We start from the raw sequence: 24,555 nt of genomic DNA, 5'->3' as shown, positions 1-24,555 counted from the left end.
AGAAAGAAAATATGTACAACAGCTCTCCCGGAGAAACTAGTTAAGTCTTCTATCCCACACTCCCTCCCAACATGATTTTAACGCTTGGCCATAAAATACTAAATAATATTCATCAAAGTAAAACTTTATTTTTTTAGGGCAGAGACTGTATACTTACTTCTTGGGTTCTTTCCTTAAGTACAAATTTATCTGGAAAAATCCTCAATACTTTAGGATCCAGCAAAACTTTTCTTTGAGAATCTTTGAAACAGACTGCTCTAACAAAGGCTGCCCTGGAGCCAGTGTTGCGAATAGAAAAAATTACTTTACTTTCTTTGCCAGGAATTAAGCCATTCATTGTTACCAAGTAGCTGTCAGATAATTTCTTAACATCTTCTAAAATAAGATTACTTGTTCCTCCATATCCAGACAAAGGTATCTAAAAAATAAAAAATACACACATCCAAATTATTTGATATAAGAAAGCAGAAAATTTAATTATAGTCAAAAGAAAACACAGATTTAATACAATTAAAGTTTTTAGTGTTTGTATCCTTGAGTTAGTAATTACCCAACTTTCAGTCCACCACTGTATATGTATGTGTATATATAGTTATATGTCTATGCATATGTATAGTTATGTGTTTGTGTACATGTATATATATAGTTATATATATTTGTAAAGAAACTACAAACAGCACTTCCAAACCCCATTAACCTTCTGACTACATAAAGAACGATCATTTCCTGTTGTGTAACTCAAGTTTCACCTAACAAATGGATGCAAGCATACTACACTAGTAATATTGTAATTTATTTTGAATGCCTAAAAGCATAAATGTACTGCTAAGTGATCAGCTGTGTGGTAAAATTGTAGAATGTAAGTGGTTTTTTTTTTTTTTTCTGCAACTTCTCTGTAATTAAGAAACTTTTCATAATCGAGTATTTTAGGAGAAATGTGATTATCTCCTTGCTCCAAATTATTCTAAAATAATTAAGAAGCCATGTTTAACAGTGTGTGGTGATACACACCTGTAATCACAGCACTCAGGGAGGCAGAGGCAGGTGAATCTGAGTTCAAAGCCAGCCTGGTCTACACAGGACAGCCAGGGCTATGCTGTCATCTCACAGGGTTTTGGCAGAGCTGCTGTCAGAGAGAAGCCTGCAAACAGGACTAAACTGAGGGCCAGTAATCAGAACTCCAGGCAAGCTAGGGAACTAGAAACCTGAAACTTAAGCTAGGTTTGAGAGATTCCAGTTTTGACAGGAGCTGAGCCTTCTAAACAAGGAGGGGTTACAGATACCTTCTTTTATACTGGAAGTAACAAAAGCATTTACCTTGTTAGAAAGTAACCTTCTATGTTGGTCAACACGCATCTCTAAAACTTATTTTTCACAGATTCCAAACAGTCCATTGAGAATATGGAAAAATCAACAGTTGATTTTAATTTGCCTTATGCACCCAATCAAAACAACACTGAACACTAAGCTGAGGATCCTCACACATTTGCTTGATTTATTATAAAGTAGTAACATTTCCAAGACCTTTTGGACAGAAACCTACAAATCTTATCACTTAGAATGACTTCCTACAGCTAAAAGAGCCAAAAAATATTAATTTTTAATTTTCTGCAGTTTTATGCATAAATTATCTGCCTAAAATTAAACAGAAAATGCATTTTTGAAAACATTCAATATATGTATTCATTCTGTACATTTGTCCTACAATATCCTCAGAAGACCCATTCCAGGCTATACCCATGAGTACCAAATTCTGTGATGCTCAAGTCCTTTACATAAAATGACATTGTTGTAAAACATAACCTATGTATATCACAACATACTCTTTAAACCATCTCTAGAGGATATATTATGCAATACAATATAAATGCTATTAAAATAACTATTGTAGCATTTAGAAAATAATATCAAGAGAAACAGTATAACTGTTCGGTAGAGATAAGGGTCACAAGATTTTTTTGGCTCAATAGATAAAGTTCTTTCCATAGAAGCATGAGGTAGGAGTTCAGATCACCCATAACCCAGTTTGTAGTAAATATACCCAAAAAGCCCTAAGGCAAGCCAGTTAGCCAAAACAGCAAATGCTGGGTTCAGAGTCTGACTCAGTAAATAAAGCAAAGTGACAGAAAGATCCCTAGTCAACCTCTGGCCTCTGTGTGCATGCACATGTGTATACATATTCACACATCACACACATGCTAAAACACAAAAGCTAAAACCAACCTGACTTGATGCCAACAAGTCCATAGATTAATCACTGTTTGAAAGGAGGGTTTCTTAAGCTCAATACCATCGGCATTTGGGCTGGATTTTTGGTATGGTGAGTGTAGGGGACGGGGGTGGGGGGTGAGGGGTACACAATATTCTTGTCTTAGTATTAATTAAGGTGATCAAAACTGTCTCCAATATTGCCAAAATCTCTGGGAGCAACATAGCCTGGGGTTAGGAACCACTGCTCTCAAAGACCTCTGTAAGAGCAGTCCGTGTTCTCAACTGCTGAGCCATCTCTCCGGCCCGAGACAACAGTTTTGAAAACAAAATGTGATGTTCTACCTACCAATTAAAAATAACGCTTAACATGTACTAATCATGGAAAAAACTAATTTTTATTTAAGTCCATCATACTGTACGCTGTTTAGAGCACAGAACATTCTACTCATTCCTCAGAACCAAACCATATGGGGGGACAGCAAGAAGCTGTATGTCCTGGAAAGATGCTGAAGTGCCAATCCAAAGTGTGTAAATGATGAGACAGGGCTGGTTTTCCCGATGACCTCAAATCTCAAGTGAGGTTCCCCCTACCACTTTACTAAGCTTTTTATCTCTCACGGTGTATAAGTCTTTTTGTGTAATACAAGCCATTTTGAGCTGGAGAATCCACTGACAAACCCAGCCTACAAAGCTCTATGAGATTCTATGCAGGCAAAAATTGCACTAAGACCCTGGTTTAAGGAGGTTCCAGACTAGAACTAGGACTTGGTAACTGTTAAGTCAAATGGTTCTGCCCTAAATGACTAGCAATCTCAAATCTTGGCCACTAAGTCTGGAATTTATTGCATCATATTCAGGATAGAGTGAAGGACAAGAAAAGGACAGACAGACTTAGCACTTAAAAAAATTTTTTTTAATCATTAAAAATTGTCTTGTAGGCCCAGTATCTAGAACACAGTCTAGAAAATTATATCAAGGGATATTTGCCAAGGTCTGAATGTTGGTATCTCCCAAATTCATCTGTTGAAATAATTCCCAGCATGGAGCATTAAGAAGTAGGACTTTCAGGAAGTGATGAAGTCCTGACAGCCCTGCTGGCCAAAGTGGAATTGGTGCACCTATAAGAGGGGAGGGGACATGCCCAAAGAAGTACTACCTCTGAAACAGACTGTGGTTCCTTGCTACACTGAGCTTGGACACCCAGCTTGAGAACTGTAAGGAATAAATATTTGAGACTTATCAGGTGTGGGGCTGGAGAGATGACTCAGCAGTAAGAGCACTGGCTGCTCTTCCAGAGGAGGGAGGCTCACAATAGTCTGTAACTCTAGTTCCAGGAGATGCCTCACCTCCTCTGGCCTCCATGGGTAACATACATACACATGGTTCAAAGATATGCAGGCAAAACGTTCCTACACTAAAATAATGAAATACTTATCTAGCTTGTGATATTTGTTGTTTATAATGGACCAAATGGGCTAAGACAATATTCTGCTGAGTTGAACAATTCTACCTGGATATTGTTAGGTATGTTTCAGATTTCTCAAGCAGTAATGAAACTTTAAAAGTATTAGGATTGCCTTTAATATGAACTTCACAATAGTTGCTTTTAGTGACTTGATAAATATTCTGTAATTTGTTTCTAAGTCTATAACTTAGAAAAATCAAAATACATAATTTACCAATATTAAAGCAATGGTTATAACTTTGCATGAACTTCATGAAAGAAAAAAAGAGCAGTATACTTCTCTTACCATAAATTTAATGCCTGGCTGAGATCGATTTCCGAGTTGTCTGATTTCTAGTTTAGCTAACATGCAAGATAACCGAGTGGGCGCAAATAGCACAGAAATGACAAAGTCCTCTCCTGGGCAAACTCTGATCTCACAGTTACTGCTCAATCGCTCTTCAGAGCCAAATGTGTTCTGAATCTGAAATTTAAAAACAAATCATTGTATAAACTCAAACACTAGCACAAATGAAACACGCATGAATACAAACTCTCACAGTCAGTCTTGGAGTGTGAAAGATGGCTCAGTGATTTAGGAGCACTGCTACTGCAGAGAACCCAGGTTTAGTTCCAGGTGCCTACAGGACACTGACAAGCCTCTGTAACTCCAGTCCCAGAGAACCTGACACCTTCTTCTGAACTCTACGGGCATCAGGTATGCACATGTTGCATAAACATACATGCAGGCAAAGCACCTATACACATAAATTTTTTTTTTAAATCTTAAAAACCTATAAGCAATTAAAAAAAAAAAAAAGATCAGTGGTCTGACTGCCGAGACAGCCTAGTCACAGAGAGCTTACTTAGCATGTATAAGACCCTGGGTTCCATCCCCAGGACTTCGACAACAAAACAAACACAAACAAAACAAAACCACTTGGTCAGGGCTCAGTGCAGTGGCCTATACCTTTAATCAGCATTCAGGAGGCAGAGGCAGGTAGATTGGTAAGTTCAAGACCAGCCTGGTCTATATAGCAAATCCCAGGCAAGCCAAAGCTACATAGTAAGAGAAATCTTAGACAAATTAAACAACAAATGGTCTGCATATATTGAGTGTTCTGTACTCAGAAAAAACATCAGACAGAAGCCATATGTAGTGGTTCAGGCCTTTGGAAGTCAGTATGATCATGAATTCAGGCCAACCCTGGCTATACAGTGAGACCCTGCTGCATAAACAAAACAGTTTTTAGAAAGTGTTTAAATCCGACAATACAAAGATCAGAGTACGAACCTGAAAGCAATCCTGATCTTGTCCTTTGATAAACAGTCGCAAATTTTGGGCTGCCGTTGTAGAACTGTTTCTTAAAGCTAGTTTCTGAAGCCTAAAAACAATTACATATTTTAAATATCTTTTTTTTCTATGAATACTGTTACAGTGACAAACACAAAGCTAACTAAACCTGAGCACAGTGTCTGACAATAGGATGATTGCACATGTCACCTGAACAGGCCAGAATCATCTCTCCTCAGTCACATATATATATATTCTACACTATAAAAAAAGTCTGTGGAAGTTACTCAAGAGTCTCAAGTCTTTAACAGAGCTGGAATTGCTGGAATTCTATGTTCGGTCTTGTCCTCAGAGAGACAAGCGGTCAGAGCCACCAGGCTTCTGTGTATAGCATAGTCTCTTCAGCAGTATGCTGGGTTCACTCTTCATTTTAAAGACATAAGAATAGAAGTAGATACATAAATAACAGGTGGCTAGTATGAAAAACCCTGCATCTTTGAAATTATTTCCTCTCTTCACTTAATACAAAATAAGTGTACAAAAGAGTGAAAGCCATTATCACTTAACTTGAAGTCTATTCTAAATACTTATCAACTGGATTGCAATATCCCTAAACAAGACACAATGCCTTGATTATCTTCTTTCTGACTTTCCATAAAAGGCACTCTCATGCTCTTAAATGCTTAAAGAGCCAAAAAAAAAAAAAAAAAAAAAAAAAAAGAAAGAAAGAAAAGAAAAAGAAAAAAAAAGAAAGGCAGTTTGAGTGCATTTTAAAACTCAGATTTTTTAAAATTTTGGTTCATCATCAAGAAGATTAAGCAAATATATTACAGCTTCATTTCAAATCTAAAAATAATAATACAGTAATATTTAACATCTGAAACAACATTAGGAAATTAGACAACAAAATCTCAGTCCTCTCAGCCAACTGCTGTGAATACTTACTGTGTCCTGCCAAGAGGGACACCACCCCAAGTCAGAAATTGCTTATTGGACAGAATCAATGGAGTATCTGAGCAGTGAGGTCCAGGTGGCAGAAGCTTATTCCCAGAAGAAATGACTTCACCTTTTAACACTACTTCATACTGAGGTCCTAATGGCTGCACAAATATTATCAGGATCCTAACCAAAGAAAAAAACAGAAGTATCCCACAGTCAGTTCTTTTGGCAACAACAGCCTTTGTCCAAGAGACTGTGATGTAAACAGTATCTCTACCCCAAAAGCTATGTTCTAGGGAAAAGACCACACAAACGTAATAATCACAATAAGGTCTTTGTGGTAGCATACAAGAAATTCCTTGAGGAATTTGAAAAGAGTTGACAGCAACAGGGTCGACGGCAAGCACTTAAGGCACAAGTACTTAACTAGTGTCCCCTTCCCACAGGATTCAAGTAGCAAACTCCCTAAACATGGGCATTCTGTAATCCACGCTAGGGGAGAAGCAGCTCATCTCCATGAGCACTTCTGAGCCATATGCTAAGCTAGCTCCACACAGTCACGGTCAAACACAACAATAATCTTCCGACTGAAAATTACTAATGACTTAGATGTCAATGTCATGGGTCCAGGGGGAGACCTAGGAAGAATTATAAAGCAATAAATAAAAAAAACAAGGTAGAGACTTTTTGGAAGAAGAAAAGTTGAAGAGGAACACCATAATCATGCCTTATTGATTTTGTCATAATATACCAGAAATAGCAATCTTTAACTTTGATTTAGTTAGTTTAAGAGAAGCATTTTTCTGACAAAATAGAAAAGATGGGCCAGTAAGATTATTCAGTTGGGGGGGGGGGGGGGAGCTGTGTAAGCCTAAGGACTTGAATCTAGTCCCTAAGCCTGTGGAGGAAGGAGAATAACTCCTGAAAGTTGACCTCTGATCTCCATGCATCACACTCACAACTGTGATAATACAAATTACTATGTGTGTGTATATCTGCGTGTCTGTGTAAATTACATATGTGTTTATAGACTTGATGTGCATGTTTTTACATACACACATACACACAGATTACTGAAAAGATTAAAGCACAGCTGTATCATGTATAGCATGTACTAGGTGACATATCTGCACCAGAGTGAAAACAGACAAGCAAGTGGTCATTATAAACATTTTCAGATTACCTTTCCTCACATGCTTTGGGCTCCCTTGGTGTAAATGAAACTGTAACTTCATGTTCTTCTCCAGGTTTAAGAAACAAATTCTCTGGGTCCACTGAAAACTGACTTCCTTGTTCAGCGACCTAAGCAGTTACAGAACCACAACGTAATTCATGCAAACAAGCTCTCCCTCAGATGTTCTTGTATAGTGTGCCTCTCTCTGCTATGGTTTTAGATTTGTTTTTTCTTCAGGCTCACCTTAAACTCAAAGATCCACCTGCCTCTCTCTGCCTCTGCCTCCCAAGTACTGAGATTAAAGGCGTGTGCTGACACAACTACCCAGCTATGCTATTTTTAAAATTTTTGAATTTATGTATTAAAGTGCTTTGCCTACATGCACACATGTGCACCGTGTTGCGTGCAGTGCCCAGAAGCCAGAAGGCTGCGTCAGATTCCTTAGAACTGGAGTTATAGATAAATGTAAGCTGCCATGAAGGTGCTGGGAACCAAACCTGGATTACGTGAAAGAGCAACTGCTTTTTACTGAGTCATCTCTCCAGCACCTCTTAGTGTGTCTTTCCTATTAATTAAGATATGTTGCTATTCTTTCTTCTTGCTCATTACAATTCTAACTTGTCTTATTCGTTTTCAAAAGACTATTTCTTTCCTCCTACCTCCTCCATTTCAAGTCTTCCTGAGCCCATCCCCAACTGCTGACAGCTATCCTTCATCACCTGAGGAGCTCAGAAATAATCTACATGTGCAGACGACTCTTCTACAGTCACAGACGTCACACAAACTTCTCAGCAACTAGTCAAGGATTCTCATATTCAAGCATTACACTTCAGCATTAACCACAGCATGTACTTCAGGCTAGAGTGACTCTGGGTTTTTACAACACCGTTGGTAATTCTTAGCTTAATTCTCATAGCATCCTGACAACAGCCATTGGAAAGGAAGGGACACAAATACTACACACTTTTGCAGAAATTCTTACCTTGATATCTAGATAAACTTCAATATTCCCAGCATTTTTCAAAGGCAAGGGTTGCTTTGCTGAGGAATTCACATCAGCCAACAAATAGATAGTCTACAAGGCAAAATGCATTCAAAAAGCTGTCACAATTAAAGAAACGTCAATCTGAACACAACAGTGTAACAATAGAGAGAAGATGAAGATACCTGTAGGTCCCTAGGAGCATGAATCCTAGCTATTCCTGCTCTTGCTCGGAGGTCCACACTTCTAAGAACTGGTATAGGATTTGGGCTGTCAACTTCTATATCCACTCTGGCCAAGAATTCTTCTGCTGAGCCTAGAATTTCTATAAGAGTTTATTCTTTTAGTTCAGTAAACAGATCCCAAATCTCACCAGTCATCCAAAAGGATGTCTTGGGGATCCAAAAAAATTCAGGAACCAGGGAAGTGGCTTAGTGGGTAAGAGCAATTGCCATGCACCTCTGATGACCGGAGTACAATCCTCAGAAACCATATAAAGGTAGAAGGAGAAAACAAACTCCGTAAAATGATTCCCTGACCTTCACACACATGCCCATAGACATACACAGTATTAATACATTAAACAAATTAAAAAGAAAACTCAGTTAAGGCTTTTTAAACAATTTGTACTGTATGGTTTTGTGTGTCAACCTGACACAAGCTGGAATTATCACAGAGAAAGGAACCTCAGTTGAGGAAATTCCTCCACGAGATACAGCTGTAAGGCATTTTCTTAGTGATGGGGGTGGGATGGGGAGTGAGGCCAGGCCATTGTGAATGGTGCTATCCCTAGGCTTGGTAGTCCTGGATACTATAAGAAGGCACGCTAAGCAAGTCAGGGAAGAACAAGCCAGTCAGCAGCACCCCTCCACAGCCTCTGCATCAGCTCCTGCCCCCAGGTTCCTTCCCAGTGTGAGTTCCTGTCCTGACTTCCTTTGGTGATGAACAGCAGTGAGGAAGTGTAAGCTGAATAAACCCTTTGCTCCCCAACTTGCTTCTTGGTAATGTTTCATTGCAGCAAGAAAAACCTAACTAAGACACAATCCAAATATAGGTATGACTAGAGAGATAAGGAGGGAGGAAATGAGCTTTCTTCAGTGCTCACTTAGACTACCTACATCTACATAGATTTGATCCAAAATATCATGCCAGCTTTCCCATTTCCCAAACAACATAAAATTCTTGGCAATAGCCTAAAACTGTCATTTTTCATTAACAAAGTAAACTGTAAATCTCAAGTTTAATTTTAGGATAATACCCCCCCCCCCAAAATATGATACCTGAAGTGAGGAGTTTCTTTGGGCTATGGAAAATAACCCAAACTATCAGAAATTCTGGATCCTATGAAATGAAAAACAAAATTTTAATGTATATTAAGACTGAAATCCCAATGAGCTAAAAGCAGCCTGCAATTTGTTCTTTACTCCTAAGCCAGTTTTCTTTTTAAAACTGACTCAACTTACCTTTCCATCGTAACTGGCAGGCATCACATGACTAACTACAGACGGGGCCACTAGCTGAGAAATCACATCAGCATAAGGAGCAGCTTTCAGAGAAGCACGGATGGGCTCTTTGGAAAATGTGAAGCAGCGCCAGGCTAGGGCATTCTGTTCATAACACCAAAATCAGTTTTAGCAAAGTCATAACAGTATAGTTGTTAATATGCTCTTCTGCAGTATAATTTACTTTTACAAAAAAAAAAAATCAACCAAGAATATTAGCACTGCCTATAATTTCAAATCAATATATTCTGTAGGCAGTCTCTAATTCTCGGTTAGTACTTACAGCATTAATAATCAGTCTGATTGGCACAGTTGCATGTGTCCTATTTATTAACTTGAGTGGGAGCGCCTTCCAGCCTTCGTAAGTCAAGTCCCCAAAATCCAGAACTCCTTTGTTTTCTGTTTCTACCTAAGTGTGAAGAAAGAACTGAGTAAAAAAAAGCAATTTATTACTATTGATTTATCTTATCTACGTGCTTCTTTTAGCCACAGTTAAGAGTCAGCATGACCGGTAAACTGTCTTCCATTTTTTTTTTTATTATTATCCATAAAACTAAGAGTTAAAGTCTTCTTTTAAAGTAGGCCATGTATCCAAATATACTACAGAATAAGGCAAAGTGGCTACTGCTACTTTGAAAACACTATTAGACCTTAAGATGAAATCAACATTTTATAAAACATAAATCTCCTTTTAATTAGTCCTATCATTAGATTAACTCCTTAATTCCTTTCACAACAATATTCATAAAGATCTTGGTATATTTCAGATTCGGTCTGATACAAAAAGAGTATTTAAAATGACAGACATATCAAAGGTTAAAAATGAGTGTATACGATGTATCGGACATGTTTGTATTTAACATCAGAGAACCTCACAAATCCAGTGACATTTTAAATGTACAATACTTAAAATGCATAAACGTTTATAGTTTAGGAAACTACAATAAAAGACATATCAGCACATGGGAGCTGAATTTCACAAGGGACAATGAAGGTCAAGAGGTCCAAATTAACCCCCAAGATAGTTGAGGGTTGCCACTTTCCAAAGGTAGTGTATTTTAGGCTCCTGTGGGCAGGGCAAAACTGGAATAAAATTTAACACCATACAAAAATGTCCTGAAATTCCAAGTGTCCTTTTTAGGAATACTGTTTTTAAAATCTCCTGAAAATTCTATTCTGCTGTTCAGAAAACAACAGGGAACCTTCCCTGGGATGCGTACTTCTCAAAAGATTGTTTACAAGAACATTAGAATCTGAGTCTAGTCCAAACCACAGGGAGCTCCAGCTAAGACTCACAGAACCTTTCATGCCTTTTTTGCATTTCCACAACATGCCCTTGAGATAAAGATGAAAAGGAAGGAAAACATTTTTTTTCAGCCTAGGAAAAAGAAGTATTTTTTTAAATATAAATTGAACAACTTTATTTTAAAAAACAAAGATAAATGTACATATTTTAAGCATTTTTGCATAAAAGTATATGAATAAATTTTTGTCAGTTCTTGATTTTTTTTAAAGGTTTGATAGTGTGTATTAAAGTCTTACTAGTTACAATGAGCATAAAGTACATGTAAAACAAGATGTAACCTGGAAATAGTCAAAGTTTTCTTGGTGTGTAAAGATTAAGCTTAATGGTTTTTCACTTTCTTTTCTTTTCTTTTTTTTTTTTTTTTTTTTTTTTTTGGTCTTTGTTTTTTCTTGAACTTCATATAGTCTGTGAGTTGTTTCTGGGGTGTTCAGAGCTTTCTTGGGTTAGTATCCAATTGTCAGTGACTGCATATTAAAAGGAAAACATTTTAAAGAGACATTGTAACAAAAAGATGTTAAAAGAAATTGGAATCCAAACAAAAGGGGAAAGATCAGCACTGGCCAAAACTGGCTTTAAACAAAGGGATGAAAGAGCTTCAAGGACAGCAACGCAGACGGCCTGGTTTACACTGACTCAGTGCATCTTCTTACACCTATCTGCTGCTTCTCAGAACTGTCTCTCAAAGCTCACACACATTGGCACTGGCATTTCTGACTTGCCAGGTGAGTGCAATAGGCCACTTGGTTTGGGACCCAACACAGCTCCACAAGGCAAAGGAATCACTGTTGTGAGCCACTGGTGGCACAACATGGAACCTTAGATATTGTGTGGTCATAATTGTTCACATCTGCTAAAAAATGTAAGCTGTTCAAGGGCAAGTCCAAAAGCCTTGCATGATGGGATGTACTGACCTGCAGAAAACTAGAAATTCTTTCTCAGTAGTCCTTAACAGTACCTGAACAGGCAAAAACTGAGAATGCCTGTAGACATTTTTGGTTGCCACAACTAGGGAAAGGGACAATAACTGGTTTCCAATGGTCAGTGGCCAGGCAGAAAGCTGTGTATCCTACATTGCCCAAGACAAGCCCCTTGTACCAATAGTTTTAAGTGGCAAACAGCAGAGCTGAGGGAGTATTTAGGAGCATCTCCAAGTTCACTTCCTTCTCCATCTCCAACAAAGTAAACTGCTGACCTAATTCCCTTGGAAAGCATCAACTATGAACAATCTCTGGATGATTCTCCCCAGTCCAGTCTCTCAGGAAGGCCGCCCTGCCTTTCACTCACCTACCACACCTCTGGCTTACACTGTAAGTCACTATGTTTTGCAAAATTAAGTGATAAATAACAAATTAACCAAGAACCCTTCATTGCAACAGGTACATCACCTAATTAATGGTTATTATCCCAACATGGGATGGAGAAAGAAAAGAGAGGAGGAAGAGGAAGAAAGGAGTCACTGGAACTTTGCTAAGTATGTATACAAGAGAGATCACAGAACAACAGCTTAATGTCATACTCTATAATCCTTTTAGTAAGTCTAGTCATAGTTCCTATTTGTAAAAACAGTAGTTCCAAATCTTGGAATAAGAAAATAAGGGCTTAATGTAGTGCACACCTTTAATCCCAGTATTAGTGAGGCAGAGGCAGGGGGATACTTAGGCCATCCTGGTCTATGAAATAAGAGCCTGTATTTTAAAAAAAGGAAGGGAGGGAGGGAGAAAGGGAGGGAGAGAGGGAGAGAGGAAGGGGAGGGAGGAAGGGAGAGAGGAAGGGAGGGAGGGAGGGAGGGAGGGAGGGAGGGAGGGAGGGAGGGAGAGAAGAAGGAAGGGAGGGAGGGAGGGAGGGGTAAGAACTAAGGTTCCAGTTGTAAAGCACTTGTTGCTCTCCCAGTGCTCATTCAATTCCCAGCATCCATATTGTGGCTCACAATTTGTAACTCCAGTTCCAGAAAACCCAAACACTCTCCTCTAACCTACACAGACACACACGTGGGACATAGATATACAGATATACACTCAGAGACATAAAAGTAAATAAGTCTAAAAGAATAAATTGTAAGAAACAACTAAGATTTAGCTTGGAACACTGTGACACATCTTCCTACAAATCAGTTACCAATAGTTACCTCAATAACTGGGGTCTCGGCAATGGCAGTGAGAGTGACTCTGCTTCCCAGAGCTTCTGCTTGTACTATTGTATCAGCATCTGCTGAAAATGACCAAGAAGCAACACTGAACGTACATCTGAAAACTCCAGAATTTGTAGGGATAAAAAGAACTTTTATCTCTTCTGTGGCATGAGGTCTTATTACAACTTTATTCTTGAAAACTAAACAGGTTTGTGTTGAAAGATCCACCTGTAAGTAGAGCAAGGTAGTATGTTAGAAATGGCTTTACCTTTCGAAGTTAATCATCTAGTTTAAGATTCTTTTTCAGTCAAATTATGAAATCTAGACCTTCATTACATGTTAAAAAGTACTCAACTGTTGTAACTCATTAATTGAAAGGTATGATCAATCCAAAAGCAAAACACTTTTTGATGGCTGGTAAGGACTTGAGGTAAAAGATACTTAATACCAAACCTAACAACTTGAGTTTGATCCCTGGAACTCACATGGTAGAGGAGAAAACCAATGCCTTCAAGCTGACCTTTGACCTCCACAGCTGTACTATGGTATGCATATACCCACCCGCACTATAAGTGAAGACTGATCCATTCTCACTATGTAAGAACTATACTCACTCCCAGTAGATTTCACAGTGAACATATTTGGCTACACCTTTACTCTTCTAAGAAGGACACTTAGCACAGGAGTAATTCTCAGCCCCAGAAGCCTGTCTGAAATGTGATTTCTATTTCTACATGCTGTGTCAAATCTCACCTTCTACCTACAATGCTTTCTGCCAATTATTTTATTTTGTCTCATTAAATGATCTGGTAACAGATGAGAAATCAAGGAAAGAAAGAGACAACGCAGAAGTGATGGTTAATGCTGTCAAACTAGAAAAAACTACCTGGTAGATGGGCCTTTGGATGTGTCTGAGATTATTTTCATTATTTGAAGTGGGAAGGCCCACCATTGTAGTGGTGCCATTCCCTGCCTGGGATCCTGGACTACATGTGGAAAGAGAATTGAGTAACAGCCTGCATTCAATGATCTTTGCTTTTGGATTACAAATACAATGCAGCCAGCTGCTTCAAGCCCCTACTGCCCTGAACTGCTGGCCCTGGACCATAAACCAAAATAAACCCTTTCTCTACTAAGTTGTTCTAGTCAAGAGTATTTTACCACACAACAGGAAAAGAAACTAAGATAGAGACAATATTATTTTAGCAGGTAAGTAAGGGTAGTAAGAGGAGACAGGGAGGAAACCCACCCTGTGTGGCTAGCAAGTAGCATTAACAAAGCCTAGAGAGTTGCTGACCCCACTCCCACCCTCCCTACTCACAATTTATACATCAGAGTAAAGAAAGATTTGCAATCTCTGATAGCAGCTAAAGTTGGTTATCTGAGATCCTTGCTTGACATTAAAGCTACTGTCTTCCAAAGATCATATAAGAAAACTAACAGATAAATTAACAATATCCCCCAACCAAATGAGGATTAGGCCCAAATAAGTGCCTTAGTTCTTTTCTTTTTATCTTGATACAATAGTTGATGCTCAATAGTACTCTATTGAATGCTAAGCAACCAGAGATTGAAATAATAGTGCTAAAGGCAAATTAACATGGCTTTATAAATAAGAAATAATGATTAGTAAGTATTAAAACTGATGAAAAATGTAAAATATATTTAGATGTCTTACAATGTAAATGCTGTTACAAGGGGCTTAAAAAGACCCCAATCCAAAATTATTCATTTGTGTTCATTTAAGTTCTGTGTCAGCAACAAAAATCTAAGAAAAAAAATCTGGGCATAATAATGTCTGCATACTAATCCCAGAGGTGGAAAGAAGGAGATCAAACGTCTAAAGTCATCCTTAGCTATTCAGCAAGTCTGAAGTGGCCAGAGGCACATGAGACCTAGCCTCGCAACAAACGAGCGAACCGCAGCCCACGTGTCTGCTATACACAATGGCTCTGCACACACCCACCATTTATAAACAGGAAATAAAAGCATCATATTTGTATTTCTACGTATGTTAGAGAGACTGGATGGCATAGACCTAAGTCTGGGAGTGAAAAGGCCAGGCATGATGGTATATACCTAATATTTATCCCAGCACTTAGAAGATAAACACTAGAGGCTGACCACAAAAAATGAAATAAAATAAAAATAAAAAAATAAAACCACTGGCAGTCTGATATACATAGCAAGCTGCAAGCCAGGTAGGGCTACATAGGTAGTCTGCTTAATAATAGAAAGAAACAAAACCAAAAGGGAGGCCAGTAAGATGGCCCAGTGGGTACAGGCACTTGCGCTCAAACAGAAGATGTGGCCACGCAAGCAATAGCGGCATGACTGTTAGCAGGTGATAAATGACTACTTTCAGACTGAAACTGAGACCCGCTTAATAAAAGGAAATTAATACCAAGTGAATAAACCAGATAAACTCATGATGAGGGAGGTCCTAAGTCCTCCTGGGAGAACTCACTACCACTAATATTAAGCATGCTAAATATTCAGGTTTAAACCCAGAAACAAATGCTATCTTTTCTAAGTACTAAGAGAAGCTTTTCTCTGCAGAGAACAGTGATGAATGCAAAGATCCATTGCTGCTCAAGGTGCTCAGAATAAAAGATAGATGAGTTCTCAGCCCTAAACAGGAAGGACATTCATACCAATCCCTCCAAGGTTCAGGGGAACACTGCAAAAGAGGAAGCAGAAAAAAAATGTAACCAGTGGGAAGAAAGGCTGAAAACTACAATCTTCCAGGCAGAACGCTGCAAACCTGACCTCACAGCAGCTACAGCTACCTGAACTAGGCCTGCATAAGACTGGCCTACAAGGCCAATCATGAATTGGGGAGGTCTTCATGGGCTCTGCCTTTCCCTGCTGAACTATTGTTGGCTATCCACAGATTCACTGTCTTTAACTATATACCTAAACATGAGCTCTATGCATACCAATAGATAATTCTAAACCTGTGGTCACACACCACTTGGCTAACATCAGTGAATCACACACAAAACAAAAAGACATAAATATAGAAAAGGGACTTGCAAGGGAAAAAGAATGACAAGGTGAGAGGAAGACACGAGAGGGAGGGCAAACAGTGATCAGGGTGGACCATACACGTGTAAATCATGTATCAAAACAGTCTAAAACTTATTTTTAAAAAATTCTCCAAAGTGGGAGCTAGAGAGATGTCTCTGTAGCTAAGAACACTCTCTCCCAGCAGATTTCAGTTCAGGGCTCAGCACCCACATAACAGCTCAAAGCTGTCTACAACTGCAGGTTCTGACACCCTCTTCTGTCCTCTGTGGGCACTGCACAGTTTTGATGCACATACAGACAGACAGACAAAGCACTCATATGCATACAAATAAATAAAGAAAAATTTGGGCTGGAGAGATGGCTCATCGGTTAAGAGCACTGATTACTCTTCCAGAGATCCTGAGTTCAAATCCCAGCAATCACATAGTGGGTCATAACCATCTGTAATGAGTTCTGATGCCCTCTTCTGGTGTGTCTGAAGACAGCTACAATGTACTTATATATAATAAATAAATAAATCATTAAAAAAGTAATCACTTAGAAAAAGGAAAAAAAAAAAAACAAAAACAAACAGGGTGGCTCTAGGAGTAGTTAAGGAAAGAGGGACCAAACTGCAGTCTGTGTGTACCAAATTATCAAAGAACAAAAGTACTCTGCTATTTTCTAAGGAGAGTAAGAGGGAAGCCAAGCACACCTCTAACCTGTGTAGAGACAATCTCTTAAAAGCAGCACCTGTCAATAAAAAAGCTAATGGCCTCAAGATGAAATAGGAAGTAGGACACTGGGAGGAAGAGAGAGGATTCTGGGAAAGAGTGAACGAATAAGGAGATTGAAGAAAACCAGCAGGGAACTGAACTCAGGATGGATAAGAGAGAGGTTGGAAGGAAGAAGCAGGCCAGGACTGAAGGACTGGTGACTAAGCATGCAGAACACACAGAATAGTTTAAATGGGTTAAATAATGAGCTAGTTAGGGAATGAGCCAAAGCTATGTCCTATGCATTTAATAATAAGTAATTAGTCTACTGGCTGCTTTTGTGTCAACTTGACACAAGCTGGAGTTAATCACAGAGAAAGGAGCCTTAGTTGAGGAAATGCTTCCATGAGATCCAGCTGTAAGGCATTTTCTAAACTGGTGATCCAGCAGGGAGGGCCCAGCCCATTGTGGGTGGTGCCATCCCTGGGCTGGTAGACCTGGGTTCTATAAGAAAGCAAGCTGAGCAAGCCAGGGGAAGCAAGCCAGTAAGTAACATCCCTCCATGGCCTCTGCATCAGCTCCTGCTTCCTGACCTGCTTGAGTTCCAGTCCTGACTTCCTTTGGTGATAAACAGAAATACGGAAGTATAAGCTGAATAAACCCTTTCCTCCCCAACTTGCTTTTTGGTCGTGGTGTTTGTGCAGGAATAGAAACCCTGACTAAGACAATTAGTCTCAGACGTTTACAAGAGCAGGAGTTAGGAAGGAAAAACGAATTAATTTTTTTAACCACAGTACAACAGTGAAGCCCAATGAGAAGATACAGGAAACTTACCTTCTCACCATTCATACAAATACTGAGAACTCTGATGCTGACCTGTAGCCAATGGTCAGTTGGGTTGAGGACACTAAGGAGGGTCTGGGAAGCAATACCCACACAGCAAGCATGAGGAAACCTCAGTTCCTCGGGTACTCTGGCATTCCCTGCATAAGAACAAATCAAAATGCATGTTACACTAAGCACCTGACTAAAAGCACCAATGGTTAAAAGAAACTCTTGGGGGCTGGAGAGATGGCTCAGTGGTTAAGAGCACTGACTGCTCTTCCAGACGTTCTGAGTTCAATTCCCAGCAACCACATGGTGGCTCACAACCATCTGTAATGAGACCTGATGCCCTCTTCTGGTGTGTCTGAAGACAGCTACAGTGTACTCATATAAATAAATAAATCTTTAAAAGGAAACAATTACATAGGACTCTTATACCCAAGAGCTATAGAAGAAATGCCCCAAGTGGAAGCTATCAACAATCTCTGTCTTCTGTACAGCCCTGGAAAAAAACAACAACACAAGTAAAAACCAAACTCAGCGAATTTACAGAGACAGATCTTTGTTGTTGCTGTTATAAGCCACTGACAGGTGATAAGAAGCTCCAGAGGCTGTTTCCAGGTGTGCTTGGCTACGGCACTCACAGCACTGTTTTTAGCCTCGTCCCTATCCTCATACTCAGGTAGGCTGTATGTACAATCCCCAGCTGCACAGAGCCAATGTCTGTCATCAGTAAAGAAGGCTATGGAGGAGCCTGCTCCTCACTATCATCATGTCACCCTCATGAAGAACCAGTGGAAGATGACTCATTCTGGGAAATAGTCCTAAAGAGGACATTTCCTAAATGGGAGAATAGCAAAATCAGGACAAGATTTAGGAAACTACCAGCGTACAATTTACTGTTGTTCTACGCCAACTACAGTAACCCCTTCATAGAAACATTCTGAAGCTCTCGATAAAAGACAAAGGAAAAGCTTGTAAGAAATAATCCAAAATAAGCTGTGTGGTGCATGCCTATAATCCCATCACTTGGGAGGTGGAGACAGAAAGATCAGGAACTCAAGGTCGTTTTCCCTACATAATAAGTGTGAGGCCAATCTGGTATCCTGTGTTTTTAAAAAGGAAAAAATAAATAACTAAAGGGAGGGGGCTGGAGAGCTGGCTCAGCAGTTAAGAGAACTTGCTGCTCAATAATGAGGACCTAAGTTCAAATCCCAGCACCCAGATCAGGCAGCTCACAGTCACTTGCAACTCCAGCTCCAAGAGACACAGTATCCTCTTTTAGATTCTGTGGGCACTTGCACATGTATGTATGCGTACACTCAAAGACACACACACATATAAATAAATCTTAAAGATTAAAGAAATTAATTTCAACCAACATTTCTTTGAAACAAACTAGCTTTGTGGATCCATTTGAAAAAAATCAACTTTTAGGTAGTAACAACAAGCAATACTAGAAAAGAAAATGCATCTTACCAAGTCCAGACATCATCTCTGAGTCCCATGGTTCAGTTTCACAGTTTGTACCAACAGACTGCACAGGAAATGGCTTTGCTGTACTAAGCAAGTTCTGGTGTACAGCAGTAGAACATAGGTTATAAAGAGAAGACGGAGCCATCAATCCAGAGGCAAGATTTGGTCCTAAATATACCCCGGAAGCCACATGTTTTGGTGCAACAGGAGGATAAGGAGAGTACCCTGAAATCCCACAGACCTGCATGCCTGCATGGCACTGTGACAAGGTGGCATTCCCAGATGAAGAGACTGGCCCCAAATACTGTGGGGCCCCAGGAGTTGTGTACAGAGAATGTCCAGTAATGAGGGTAGGACACAAAGCAGGCTGGTTCTGCACCTTAGCAACAGCAGAAAGAGCTGAAATGTGGGGTGCAAGATTCTGCTGGTTTCCAGAGGTGCCCAGATTAGGAAACCGGCTGCTAGATTGACTGCTGGCAGTTGACAGACAAGTAGATGTTAATCCTTGACCTTGATCCACAGGCTTCTGGCTCAACACAGGGAGGTTCGGTATGGCTGGCCCAGGCCGGCGGTTTAGATCTGGCTTGTTCAGGAGAGGTTGGCTAATGAGATCCTGCTTACTGGAGCCAGATGCTGAATCCATCTTACCAGCTTCCAAGGGTTCCGCACTTTTGGAAGAAATATCTTGACTGGATGTAAAGTTATATTCTCCATCTTCAAATCCATTCCTTAGAGAAGAAGTTTCTGTCATGTTTCCTAAACCAGACTTTCTCTGGATAACACATGGCAGTGATACTTTTTCTGCATTCTGACCTGGAATTCTGTCTCTTAGTTTCTCCACAGTTTGTTCCTCTGGTGGAGTTGGACTGGCTCGAACAATTGTGGTACTCAGCTCACTGTTGCCATCACTCTGAATGTGACAAATTTTGTTTTCTTAATAATCAATAAATTAAACAAAATATACAAGATTCAAACATGCTGGTATAAATCTCAATGTGAAACCTACATGGTATCCTGAAACACAGAGTGCACAAAGGAAAATATCTGCAAATATAAAATACAGGCTTACACAAGTAAACTGCATCTATTGTTTTAAAGTCTTATAGCAGGAAGGAAATAAAAGGCACACACCAATTAATCTAAAACACTGACAGAAAGAACCAAAGTCATCTAACATTTTTCAAATTAGGGATTCTCTGTTAACTTTATAAAATAACATAACGTAGTAAATCAAGAGTTAAAGGGCAGACCAGCTATGGAACAATACGGACAGGGGGCCGGGACGAGTACAAAGCCAGCACCCAAGCCCTCCCAGGCCCATCATTTGTTTACACTATAAATAAATATGCTCCAAGAGTTAATGATACTAAATTTTATGAATACTAAGCCTTTTCTAATTTCTAAACTCTAGAATGGTTATTTTTATTATTTCTTCTAAATATACAACCTGCGGAACAAGAGCTATAGATCTGCAAGATGAACACTCTAGAACTAACCTCCAGGCGCACATTTAAGTTTCACTTATTATTTTTGATTGCACTGGAAGTTACTCCCAAGACAAAGCTTTAAAAACAAAGATATAAAGAGAGACCAGAAAGATGCCCTCAAGGATAAAATTACTAAGTGATAAGCACTGACTTCTCACCAAAAGATTTCACAAGGATGAAGAAAATGGGATTAGAGGGCTAGTAATCCAAGAAAGCAGCAGAGAGGTTACCAGGCCCCATCATTCAGCAGGTAACACACTGTGCTGCGAAGAGGGGGTCGAGGGGGAACAGGGGACAGGAATGGATTATTTTAAACTAAAGATATATATCAAAAGCTTATGGAACCCCACTGCTTTGTAAGCTATTTAAAAATGTAAGTTTATTTTAAAAGGAGTTTGAGTGGAGGTACCCAGAATGGGCAAACAATGCTTCCTCTAGAAGATATGGGTTTGAAAATTCCAGTGCCAGGTGTAGAATACCTTCCTATGAGCTAATGATCAGGGAGATCCTAAAGACAGCCAAAACTACACAAGCCATTGCCACTGCTTTTGGCTGATCACCATAACTAGATGATAAGAACCTATTATTTAAAAACACAATACACTTTGGTTGCAGAGCATAGGGAAATTAAGCCACACCTGACCCAGAAACGTCCTCCCTGTTGGCTAACCTTCACATTGAAAGACGGTACACCAACCACAGAAGAAAAGTCATCAGTGGGATTACAGTGGGGAACCCTATCTGCAACAATATTTATCTGCCAAGAACGAAGCACTCATTGGAGCAACAGTGGCCTAACAGCTATTAAGGTAACCAAATGCTTTCTTCTTTTTTTTTATATATATGAGTACACTGTAGCTGTCTTCAGACACACCAGAAGAGGGCATTGGATTCCATTACAGATGGTTCTGAGACACCATGTAGTTGCTGAGAATTGAACTCAAGACTTCTGGAAGAGTAATCAGTGTTCTTAACCACTGAGCCGTCTCTCCAGCCCACCAAATGCTTTCTAACTGAATTTGAGGGTTGCTCCAAGGGAAGAAACTCATACCTGACACTATAATTCTGGACAAAAGCCCATAGCTAGGGAGGTTATAGACCCTATAGGAACCTACTACTAGTATTTTGCTAAAACAACACACTGTCAAAGTGCCTCCTAAAGACTTATGTTTACACCTGTACATCAATGCTTCTCCCAACCTTGGTCAAAGATACTTCTTTTGAAGTGGGCAGGAACCAATGTAGAGACATAAGGACAAACACATACACACATTAATTTATTCTAAAGATACAGAACAGCAACACAGAAATTAAACAGACCAGAATTCCAGTCTGAGTCAAGCATTACTAATACTTTTGCTCTCAAAGCCTTACTAAAGAAACAGTTCAAGTGCCACCCACCTTGTGGCCCTCTGAGCTTTCATCAGCAGCTGTGACAGGAAAGGTATTTTCCTGTTCAGACACATAAGTCAGCCTGCTCATGTCAGCATGGGAACATGCCAACTGAGACAACTCACTCTGTAAGTAGGGCCTCTGGTGATAAGCTGAATCAAGAGACTCCAGAACACATCTGAAAGAAAAATACAAGCATGGTGTTAGATTTTGTATAAGCAAATGACCACTTCTGTTTATCTATAAGCTTGAAGAAACTCAACTTCAAACCTGCTATTGACCTACCTGGCAAACTACCATGGAAGAAAAGGTTGCCTCATTTTCATTAGTAAAGCCCACATACAGTCACACAACAATTACTTATTCATTCAATAAAAATTTATTGAGTACCTGACAAACAGCAGTTAATAAAACCATTTTTTAAAAAGTCTCTATCCTCAAAGAGCAAAACCAGCACAGAAAATGGCATAGATAAGGCAATAAAATGTAAAAACAGATAAAGTAAACAACTTTTGTTTGAACAATTAAGCAGCATCTAGAAAAAGCTCCTTGACTCAGATATTCTGCACTTAAGAAATTCATCCTGAAATTAAAAAAAGTAACAATAAATATAAAAACACTTCATAAAAGGTATATTTTTGATAATAAAGTAGGCTGAACTAAGGCATGGCACAAGCATACAACAAAACACCCTTAGACACCAAAAAACATGCTTGAGGATGTAAGTCAATGGCAGAATGCTTGTTCTCATTGCTAACTTATAACAAAAACTCTAAACCATGGTGCTGAATACTCTCCTCTGGCTCAAAAAGATACTCACAATATATTAAGTTAAAAAAAAAAAACAAACCAAGGATGAAGAAGGCTAAGAATGTGGCATAGTGGCAGATCCTGCTTTAAAAAAAAAAAAAAAAAAAAAAAAAAAAAAAAACCTGGGTATCAATTACTAGGACCCAAACAAAAATAAAAAAGCAAAATGATAAAACAGCCTTTATCATGAAAGCCACATCTATTTAACACACATATGCATACGCATATACACATGCATACACACACACTGCTGTTACTTCCACCTTATTCTGACCATCAGCCACATCAGAGCCTTCTGGGAAGAAAAGAAAGCTGAACAGCCACAGCCCAGGGAGGGCTGCTCGGATGGCTCAGTGGCCAAACCTGATGACCTGAGTTTCCCCCAGGGCTCTCACAGTAGAAGGAGAAAACCAACTTCTACAGATTGTCCTCTGACCCCTATACAGACACTGAGGCATGTGCACATTCATGATGTGAGTACAATCACCACATACCCACAGATAAGTGTAATTTTTAAATTAAAAAATGTATTCCACAATGTATCATGAGAATTCCCTCCTAAGGACAGAAGGAAATGAAGCAGGAAAATATTTTCCAGAAATAATGCCTCAATTCACAAAAAAAAAAAAAAAAAAAAAAAAAAAGGAAAAAAAACAAAAAACAGCTTGAACAAGTTAGAAGAGAGCTCTGAAATTTCAGTAGCTACTCAAGTTTGCTCATTTATTAGTATCTTTCAACAGAGAAAACACTTGAACAATCTCTTATGAAGCCATTAAAGAAAAATTATTCATCTCAATGTTATTAAAATAGCAAAACATGGGACTGGAAAGATGGCCCAGAGGTTAAGAGCACTGGCTGTTCCTGCAGCCAATGGATTCAATTCCCAGCACCCACATGGCAGCTCACAACTGCCTAGAACTCCACAGTGTATTTGACATCTTCTGGCCTCCTTAGGCACCAGGCACACACATGGTACACTTACATATATGTGATCAAAATACTCACATACATAACGTAAAATAATCTTTAAAAGATAATAAAACACTAGAGCGGTACATGGTGGCACACACCTTTAATCCCAGCAATTGGGAGGCAGAGGTGGACAGATCTCTGTGAGTTTGAGGCCAGCCTGGTCCTCAGAGAGAGTTCTAAGACAGCCAGGGCACAGAGAAACCTTGTCTCAAAATAGATAGACAGACAGACAGACAGACAGATAGATAACAAAAACAAGATAGTAAAATACAAATGATATACTAAGCGACACTAGAAAAACTGAATAAAATATCAAAGATTCTGTCCTAAGTAGCGTTAAACTGTCAATTTGACAGTTCTAGAATCACCTGAAAAAGTCTTAATTATCATTATTAGGTTGGTATGTGAGCATGTCTGTGAGGAATTGTCTTCACTGTAAGTGGCATCATCCCTAGGCATGGTCTGTATAAGAAGGCTAGCTAAGCAGACTCTTTCAGTCAGAGACTGAGGCAGCAAGCAGCGAGCAGCAATCACAAGGTTCCTGCCTTGAGTTACTGCCCTGACTTCCCTCAATGATGGACAATCTGTAACCTGGCCATGCAAGTTGGAATAAACTTTCCTCTCTGGGGAAATAGGGAAATAGCTCAGTGGGTAAAGTGCTTGCAGGCAATCATTAGGAACTGAGTTTAAATCCCCAGCACCCATTGAAAGAACAGGAGGAACTCAAGGAGTTGGCTCCCCAAAGCTTACCAGCTTAAATAGACAAACAGGAACTATAGGCTCTGTCAAAGACCCTTTCTCAGTATAAACTAAGGTGGGGAAACAACTGAAAGAAATTCAAAGTATTTCAGGTACTACCTTTAATAAGCAAACCTAAAAATGGCAGAT

At 39.3% G+C, this 24,555-nt stretch overlaps 1 protein-coding gene across 1 annotated transcript in view; it reads right to left on the bottom strand.

Annotated features, from left to right (window-relative positions):
- CEP192 (centrosomal protein 192) overlaps nt 1–24,555 on the bottom strand; it is a gene marked incomplete at its 5' end in the record, with an annotated part of 77,654 nt that overhangs the window by 22,493 nt on the left and 30,606 nt on the right. Inside the window, 14 exons of the mRNA XM_080920495.1 lie at nt 158–418; nt 3,963–4,139; nt 4,950–5,040; nt 5,895–6,071; nt 7,072–7,190; nt 8,045–8,137; nt 8,230–8,369; nt 9,325–9,385; nt 9,508–9,651; nt 9,830–9,955; nt 12,978–13,208; nt 17,540–17,688; nt 19,010–19,916; nt 21,895–22,063. Of these exons, the coding sequence (XP_080776621.1) occupies nt 158–418; nt 3,963–4,139; nt 4,950–5,040; nt 5,895–6,071; nt 7,072–7,190; nt 8,045–8,137; nt 8,230–8,369; nt 9,325–9,385; nt 9,508–9,651; nt 9,830–9,955; nt 12,978–13,208; nt 17,540–17,688; nt 19,010–19,916; nt 21,895–22,063 (2,845 nt within the window). The remainder of the gene's footprint in view (nt 1–157; nt 419–3,962; nt 4,140–4,949; nt 5,041–5,894; nt 6,072–7,071; nt 7,191–8,044; nt 8,138–8,229; nt 8,370–9,324; nt 9,386–9,507; nt 9,652–9,829; nt 9,956–12,977; nt 13,209–17,539; nt 17,689–19,009; nt 19,917–21,894; nt 22,064–24,555) is intronic.

Source organism: Micromys minutus (assembly GCF_963924665.1).
Source record: "Micromys minutus genome assembly, chromosome: 8".
Taxonomy (NCBI): domain Eukaryota; kingdom Metazoa; phylum Chordata; class Mammalia; order Rodentia; family Muridae; genus Micromys; species Micromys minutus.
The sequence above is the reverse complement of the archived record's forward strand: the minus strand, read 5'-3'. Positions and strand labels throughout refer to the sequence as shown.